Source organism: Poecilia latipinna, unplaced genomic scaffold, assembly GCF_001443285.1.
Source record: "Poecilia latipinna isolate Pla-1442-1.1 unplaced genomic scaffold, P_latipinna-1.0 Scaffold1337, whole genome shotgun sequence".
Lineage (NCBI taxonomy): Eukaryota > Metazoa > Chordata > Actinopteri > Cyprinodontiformes > Poeciliidae > Poecilia > Poecilia latipinna.
The window spans coordinates 20,729-30,029 of NW_015113953.1; the positions used below are offsets into that span (position 1 = coordinate 20,729).

The following is a 9,301-nucleotide window of genomic DNA, read 5'->3' on the forward strand; positions in this document are numbered from 1 at the left end:
AGGAAGAGCCCCCCAAACAAGAGGAGAAAAAGGAAGAGCCCCCCAAACAAGAGGAGAAAAAGGAAGAGCCTCCCAAACAATAGGTGAACTCTGCCAAATAAGTGGACATAAAGACAGATGCCTTGATATAAAAATGTGCACAACAACCATTTTTTCCTCTACATCTCAAGCTCAGCAGATCTGCTCACAAGGACACAACTATTCTGGCTTTTATTTCGGCTGGGATACAATGTTGCTGGTGACATGAAGCATTTCCAAGAAAAAGGCATACATGTGGATTTGGTTTTCAGTCACTTGACATTTCTGCAAACTGACCTTTAATTTTAAAACTCTGGTTTGAAAACGGTCAGTGCAACAGTCCATAGACTTAAACAGTGAATTAAATCAGCCACAGCAACCTAATTGAAAATAAATAGATTAATGGTGTTATGTTCCCTCCCACCTAAATCGTTAAGTAAAAACACAAATTCTGTAAACTTAAACATTAGCTTTTGTTCTGAGACAAAGACAATCTCTGCGACCACTTACTCGACATACTATGTCCTAATTAGCCATGTGTTCCGGTTTCCTACCAAGTGTCATCTGAATTTCCTCAAGACATTAAATGTTACATGTAGCAGAGGTAGGTCCTCAGATATGACTCTTCATTAGAATTTTCAAGATCCTGTTTTCGTAACTAAATGAAAAATAAAAACATGTCATGGTGCAGGGTTTGTTTTACGCAGGTTTTATTTTGTGAAATTTGTTGGGTTTGTTGTATTTTAATCCTTTAATATGATAGTTTTTTTTAAATTTGATGGACTGGCGACTTGTCCAGGGTGAACCCCGCCAAAGAGAGCAGCAGATCGACAACAGCTGCTCCGTGATCCTGCATGGACCAGCAGGTGATGGATGAACGGATGTGAAGCACTTTCCCAAAAAAATCTGCTGTATTGATAAGATAAACTTGGACTGCACAGCTGAAAAGAAATTATTTATCAGAGGGATTGGGATTGCCAAGTTTTTTGTTTTTTTTGGAACATGTTGGTAAAGTGCTTGGACTTAGTCCAGCTAGATTAGCCACACCACCTTAAACTTTTTTTTTTGTTGTTTACATTTTGTCTCGTATCTTAAGGATGTAAATGTATTTTGTTGGGATTTTTTTTCATGAACCAATACAATGTAGTTAAAATTTGTGAAGATGGAGAACAATGATGCATGGTTTTCAAGCTTTTTTTTTCACAAATAAAAATGTGAAAATCTAGTGTCTTTGTTTACACTGATGCCCCTAAATAAAGTGAAATACAACACAACTGCTTTCACAATTCCCCCAAAGAGTTTATAAAACAATATGTCATGCTTTTAAACGTCTCAGTTCATTTTGATTTGCACCACCTTAGCTATAATGTTTTTCTTTACATAACAGGTAATAAAACAAAATACACTTTAGATGATAGAAAACTTATTGAAGGACTAGTATGTATAAATAAATAACTGGAATAACCTGAAAACGCATAAGAAATCCAACCAGTATAATAGCCACTGCTGTCTCTGCAGCAGTTATAATCAATTGAGACTAACTGTGACATTTCCAGTTGCTATAATTAAAATATATATGGTAAAATTACAAAGAAAACTGTTCTTTTCATAAACTATTAATAGAAAAACTGAGGATAAAATACAATTTCAGCTAGTGTTGTTCAGGAAAACCTGCTCAGCAAAGCTAGATTGGTGTTAGCTAGCATGGAATGATGAAACAATACACTTTAAAATGACTTTGTATTTACTGAATGGACATGATATGTTATTAAAGTGTAGTACTACTTTGATTAGTCTGAAACATTTATTTTACAGAAATTCACAAATTACTTATAAGCTATTTTGGCCTGGGAAACTAGTCTGGTAGGCTAGCAATGTCTTTGCAAGGTCAGAAACAAAAAAAACAAAACAATTTGGAGGAACTAAGTTCTCATTGAATAAGCATATGTAACCAGTGGAATAATAAGAACATTTTGTTCACAGAACTTGTTTGAAAAGGAATCTCAGTGAACTTTAATATGATTGCTAGTTTGATGTTAGCATACCGCTGTGGATCTAATTAACAGTTACAACAGTCCATGAAGAGGGTGAATGCTCAATTATGTAATTATCAGCCCATAAACTATGTCTTAAAAGTATTAAAGTAAAATTTCCTTTAAATAAACTCAATATATAAAGTGAAAATAAAGTAATTATTAGCCATTTTTGAAAGGAGAATGTTTGCTCAACGTAGCAAGGCTGGCAATGTTTTTCTTAGCATGACATGATGACATAATTAAATAAAAAACTTTCATACATAACAAGCAATTCGCAATACGTAGAAACAGGGGAATATGTGAAAGCTAGCAGGTTTAGTATTGGCAAGTTCAGTCACTAAAACAGCTAGGCTAACAGCTGGTGTCTGTCTGGTTGGTTCAGTAAGTTGTTTAAGATGAAACTTTGGAAGTTTCTGGAATGTCATCCTTATTAACTGACTGTGACATGTTCGGAAAAAGATGCTGTCCTTCAAGCTTATCCACACATTCCTGTTTGGGCGAGGCATCTCAAGGCTTTGAAAGGCTATTGGACTTCAAATGAACTTTGAACTTACAAAAGAGATATCTTGATACCACAAATCACTTAAGCATGATCTGAATGGTAAACAAACCATACCGAAATCAAGCAAAAGTTACGGTAAACAGTTTCAAAATAAAAGATAAGCGACACAATGATTGAAGAACATGAGAACCCTTGCGTGTTTTTCTCTGGCGAATGAATGGTACAGGTGCTGTGCCATCAACATTCAGTAACTGCACAATGCACTTCAATCAGGGTGTGTTGAACAGATGGGTGGCTGTAAAATACTTGTTAAACCTGAATCTGTGCTACGTTGGTAATGATTAATGCATGTACACAACCACAGAAAGCAGGAAGAATATTTCTCTGCATGTCATTTAGAGCACAGAGACACACAGAAATGCACATAAGAGCTGATTTGTTTTAGCAGCTGGTATTTGACTTTATGTAAATTCAGAGGGCAGGCATCAAAACATATTGCTGACAGTAAAAGAAGAACAAGGGAAAATGTCAGTGCTTGGTTTTCAGCACTCCATTGATTCATTGCACAGTCACTATTTGCGTGGATATGCTATTCTGGCTTATGTTGTACTTTCTCTGCTGGCCTTTAGCTCCTAAAGTTTCCGTCGTTTAGCTATGGCTTCAGATTTTCATTCCTCTCTCTGTTAGATAACTCCTTTGCCTTCAATTTTCAAAACATAGAGATGGGTATTGAATAATCACTGTTAACCTTTTCTGGCTCTCTCTTCCTCTTTGACTCTGCCTCAGGCCTGTGTGCTGGTGAGCATGTAACACACAAAGAGACTGAAAGAGAGTAAGAGAGAGAGAGGTAGAGAGAGAGAGACAACAACAGAGAGGGAAACAGAGGGAAAGAGTAGCTGGAAATGTTTGCCACTCCTTATGATCCTTGTGTTTTCTGTTGAAAGTATAACTAAATGCAGGTTAATTTGGGTACAGGTTAATCTTAAAGTACGGTTATCTCAATTTAGATGTTAGCTTTGAATAAATTAATAAGATGTTCTCTTTTTGCTGTCTGTGTGAACATGACACACGTTCACACAATTTTTTAAAGAAGATCAATAATTTATATCAAAATAAATCTACAAAACAGTTTCACAAAGTACTTTTATTTCAGTTCTTTCATCTTTGAGTCACTTTGCAGCTGTTGTACTTGAATTTTCCCACTTTGTGAAAAATAAAGGATATTTCTGTTTATCACAATCAGATGAAATAAAAGTGTTTGAATGAGGTTTATTAGAAAACTGCACAAAAATAAGTAATCAAATATGACTTTTCGTTTCTACTGTGATTACTTTTCCTACACTTTGAGAAAACAGACATTTCTATTATGCTGATGTTTACTAAGTAAAGTAATTTGTATCATAGAATAATCCAAAATGTATACAGCAGTCTGTCTTGACAAAAACATTAAGTTAATAAAACATTTATGTGGAATGTGTTGTCATTGCTTCTACAAATAAATCATCAGTTTAAAATCTCTAGATGTTGAATTTTAAACATTTCTGATGTTTAAACACATGTCACTTTGTAATAAAACATGGAATAAGTCTGCATTTATTTTCCTCTGAAGTCTTGAAAAGAGATTTCACAAATGGTTATTGTCTGAAATATTAAACTTGAAATAAATAAAAGAGCGTCTTACAAAAACATCCATACTCCTTTTTCTTTTGATCAACAAACTCAAGGTGAATCATTTTGAATTTTTTAAAAATGTGTCTACAAATTAACATATGAAATGTTTGGTTTTCATCTACACTCCAAATCTTTAAGCCATCGACTTCATATAAACAGTTTCCCTGTGTAAAATTGAATCTCTGCTTTGAAAACCACGTATTGCTTTTCTTACATTTCAGTATTATTCACTACTTTATGTTAATCTCTCCTGCAAAGTTCCAGTTAAATTCACTAAAATTTGCAATCTGAAATTGACAAAAATGTGTGCTAATGCTTTTGCCAGGCATTGTACTTGTCATTTAAAGGATATGCACTATTTTGTTGATTTCTGCACTGTCCATTATTTCTCACACTGTCCTTCATCTGTTGCGGATGGAGCATTGCCTAATTGTCACCCCCAGGCTCACAACAGGCGATCAGAGATCGCGGAGCCATCATCACGCCCCAATAGGCTGTCAAGGTCATAGCAGGAGAGGATGCAGAGGTGATAGAGTGGGACTGAAACAGTAGACTGACCGACATCTGGGTTGTCCATGAATGAGAAATTTTATTTATTTTTTTTTTTTGACACACAAAAATGGAAAACATGTTCTGCTACATTAGTTGTAAATTTTGAAATGGAGAAAATTGCTTGATTTGCTTGATTCTGTATTCAGGGAGTTTAATGATGAAGAATCCATTAATGCATTACTACAAGTCATCTTATTTGTTTGCAAGGGCGATTGCTTTTGAATTGCATCAATTATTAACTGCAAACACAGTTATGACCTGCAGTGTATGTAGAGGTGAAAGTACTGTGTTGTTATTGGTTGTTGTTGATTTCACACGTGAGAGTCCAACCATATGCCTGCCTGCAATCGCTTTTAACCCAACATCCGAGAGCCTGAAAACAGAGGACAGTGCAACCTTTGAGTTCATACTGACTGATGCAAATCCCAAACGTTGTAAATTGTGCTTAAGTGGCACAATGCATGAAAAACAACAACTAACACATAATTTAAAACAATTGAATTTTGATGCATTATGAAACTTTTGATTACAGTCATTAAAAACAGGGTATAAGTCAAAGATCTCTTTTGAACACAAATAACATATAGTTCCTTATGTTCATACTTTGTGCTATTTTCTAAATGCTTTTGACTTTACAAGTGCAAATCTAGAAAAATTTTAATGTGATTACGTCTGGTAGACAAACACAAAGTACTGAACATTTGCGCTCAGGAAATACGGCTGCACAATGATAGGGATGCATACGATATTTGTGAGTGTTGTGATAACAGTAAAACTCAAAACAAAACATAATTAAACGCTACTCTCATCTTCCTTTAGGTTCATAGCAAACAGACTGCAGATAGTGAGTCCGACCATTAAAAAAAACAAACAAAAATCATAATTTTCATAATTTTCATCTCACTAAGTTTTATTTAAAAAGTTGTTTTTTCTGATGTTGAATTTTCCAAATGCCTTCTCAAACATTTTACATTTGTTTTAAAGGAAGGGTCACCAAATATAACAGGGTGCAGAGAGCCTGGATGTCTGGTGCTAAAATAATTAACTAACACTTATAGCTACCACTTTTATATGTTGCTAAAATTCTTGACTGCATTTGGGTCTGTACTTTGACTGGGCCATTTGTCACATTAAATCTACTCTGAGATAAACCATTCAATGCAGCTCTATGCTCAGGGTTAGTATCCTGCATGTTGGGAGCAGTGATACTGAAATAATAAATGATGGATCTATCACATCTTTGAACTTCTAGAAATTGACATTTTAGGCAGTTCTTCTTTGTAAAATGCCTCAAGCCTGATCAGATCGGGTAGAGAGAATACACTTTTAGATGTTGCTAAAATTCTTGATTGCATTTGGGTCTGTACTTTGACTGGGCCATTCGACACATTAAATCTACTTTGAGATAAACCATTCAATGCAGCTCTATGCTCAGGGTTACTATCCTGCTGTTCATCTTCCACCCCAGTCTCAACTGTTTTTTTTAGTTGGTTTAGTTCCAGGATTTCCTGTTACCACCATGTTCTGCTCTCGTTTGTTTAAGAAAAGTTGGTCTAACCACTGCCCTGTCTTCCACATGTTTGCTCTATCCTCTCCCTGACCTGTCTGCTGTATTCATGAAGATTTGTTGACTAACGTTCTCTAACAAACCTCTAAGGCCTTCACAGAAGGACTGTATTTATAATCTCAGGTGGATCTTATTTACTACTTATTTGATTTCTGAAGGGAGGTGGTTGAACTGGATGTGTCTAATTTTTTCCTACATTTAGTGTTTTATCCCTATGACAAAGGATATAATCAAGTGACCATCATGCTTGACATTTGTCCTTCCTACAGGCAAAAACTGAAAGTTATTTGACTCTGCATATGCTTTCATGCGTGTGTGTGTGTGTGTGTGTGTGTGTATGTGTGTGTGTGTGTACTGCGTGAGCGTGTTCACAGCAGGATGAACATCACATGTATTGATCAGGCTATTGCGTGGAGGAAAGGCTGCAGGCCAGAGCAGCTGATCAATACATGTCTAATTACATCAGTGTGAGTTTCTATGTTCCCAAAAGACTGATTATTGAGTCCAACCCCCTAAACTCAAACAACGGGTATAAATATAAGCTGCCCTTCCAATGTAAAGCATTTAAACTCCAAAATCACTGAGAGACTTTTCTTTTTCTTTTTCTTTTTTTACTTTTTTAATCAAACCATCAAATTATTATTTTTTTTTTTATAAGTCACTGAAATGTTTCTTTTTAGCCGTTGAATTTAAGCAAAAAGAGACAATACTAACATCCTTGGATAAACGAAGCAGGTGAGTATCATCATTTTGTCTTTCTACATGATGCAGGAGAGATATTCAACCCTGCACTGCCTGAAGCAAACACACCATGATCTGAAATGTCAGCAGGGTCTCAGACTCCCAGTGTCAGAGGCCCAGAGCCCCGAATGCTGATCCTGTGTCATTTCCTACAGAACTGGTTGTTCAGGTCTTTTATCAGGCAGTCGTTGATATATTTTAGGAAGGGGAGGGATTTCTGAATTGTTTTCTTCATAGAGTTTCTTTTTTTTCTTTTGTTCCCAACAGGTTTTACCAGTCTGCTTGGACCCCACCACTAATTCGCCAGAGGCTGTGTGATATGTTTGATATTCGGTTGTTCTTGTGCTTCATCGTATCAACTAAATATCAGACATATTCCTACAGAGTCTGGCACTGACGTCTGATCTTCTGCAGAGAGGCTGCTCAGGTAAAAGGATGCTACACTTTACATCAGTGGTTTGTATCATCATGAGAGCAAAGCTTTAGAAATAAATTCATGACCTACCCCGACCGAGTCTGTGTAAATCATCAACGCTTCGAACAACGGTAGGAATGGAAGACAAAGTAATGATAATTTTCAAGCTGCACTGTTCTTGTTTTTAAACACACACCCTCCAAAACTCACATTTAGTTTATAACTCTGCACTGTATCTTCTAAGTAAACAGGAAGATCCTCTGTCATGAGCAAACAGCTGCTGTAGCTGGGATCCTGGTTCTTAAGATAAAGAATAAACAAATCATCCAGATAATGGTCTTTGTCTTACTACTGCAGGCAAGAATCGGGCCTTTTAGCCCATGTTATGGACAGGAAACTCACTGTTTGGTCCCATGACTATTCTTCTAAAAACTGTTCTTTTTGTGTGTGTGTTTGTTGTGTGAATTCTGCATTTATTCTCTGCAAGGCTTAAATGGAAGCAGGGCGAATGATTTGTTAATGTCGTCACATGCGTGACTCGTGTTGTATCGCTTCAATTAAAAAGATAACCGCACGCTTCGGTTACTAATTTTAACATTTCATCAGCTGCTCTTATGTAATGATAAGATGCTTTTTGGCTTTTGGCTGTAACTGAACAATTACCAACGAATTCAGATTATTTTTTTCCAAAGGGCATTTTATTATGTAAGAGTCCATTTTTAAGGGAACTATTAATATCGTCCTATTGAGCTTGAAGGAAATAATGTTAGGAATAATATGATTTTTAACTAAATGAGACGCTGAACAGCAATGTTTTTAGAAATGATCTATGGCAACATGGTATTTGCTGCTATCCCAAACAAATGTTGGGTGAATTTTATTTAGGTGCATCAAATTACAAAGGGGCAGAAAACTAAGTAAAAAAGCCTTTGTGCATCACACCAGGTTGACAACAGTGTTTCAATATGATCTGTCAGCTCTCCCTCTGATCTTTGCTTCATGATTCCCTGCATGTTTGTTGTTTTATTTTCATAAATCCCACCGTTACTGTATGTTTTAAATGCATTTATTTAAATAAAAGTTTTCAGTTACATGTTGATGTTTTGTTGCAAATTGTGGTCAGTGAAAAATATATGAAGTCCAATATAAAGACGTTTCCATCCATCCATCCATCCATCCTGGTAAAGTTTTGAGGGGCACATACACAACGGACAGGTATCCAGCTCCTTACAATAACAATTTGCAATTTGAGATAGAAAACTCAAACTGGGCTCTAGTAATGATAGATGAAGCCTCCTATTATAAAAAGAGATGAGTTGGTCGTACACATGTCCAATCAAAGGCCAGCAAGTTTTTTTTTTTTGCTTTTTGTTTGTTTGTTAGTTTTTGACACAATACCCACAGTAGACTGAAAAAAACTATTTGTGGGTGCATCACAGCACCCACACATACATACAGCTCCAGTGAACCCCATTGAAAACCTCGTGGCTATTCCAGCAGATATTGATTTCTGAACTCTTCCTGAGTTAAAACATTAGTATTGTTGTTTCTAAATGAATATGGACCTATTTTCTTTGTATTATTTGAGGTCTGAAAGCATTGCACCTTTTTTGCTATTTTGACAATTTTTCATTTTCTGCAAATAAATATGAATTTTTTACTTGGAATTTCAGAGACATATTTTAAGTAGTTCATAGAGTAAAAGAACAATGTTCGTTTTACTCAAACATATACCTATAAGAAGTAAAGTCAGAGCAAGTGATCATTTTAAGTGGTCTCTTAATTTTTTCCAGAGCTGT

The 9,301-nt window shown here is 35.7% G+C and overlaps 1 protein-coding gene across 1 annotated transcript in view; it reads left to right on the plus strand.

Annotated features, from left to right (window-relative positions):
• The window catches only part of LOC106961800 (nucleolar protein 58-like), a 6,312-nt gene extending 5,446 nt beyond the window's left edge, over positions 1–866 (plus strand). Inside the window, exon 6 of the mRNA XM_015055819.1 lies at positions 818–866. Coding sequence (XP_014911305.1) covers positions 818–866 — 49 coding nt within the window. The remainder of the gene's footprint in view (positions 1–817) is intronic.
• Positions 867–9,301: the final 8,435 nt, after the last annotated feature.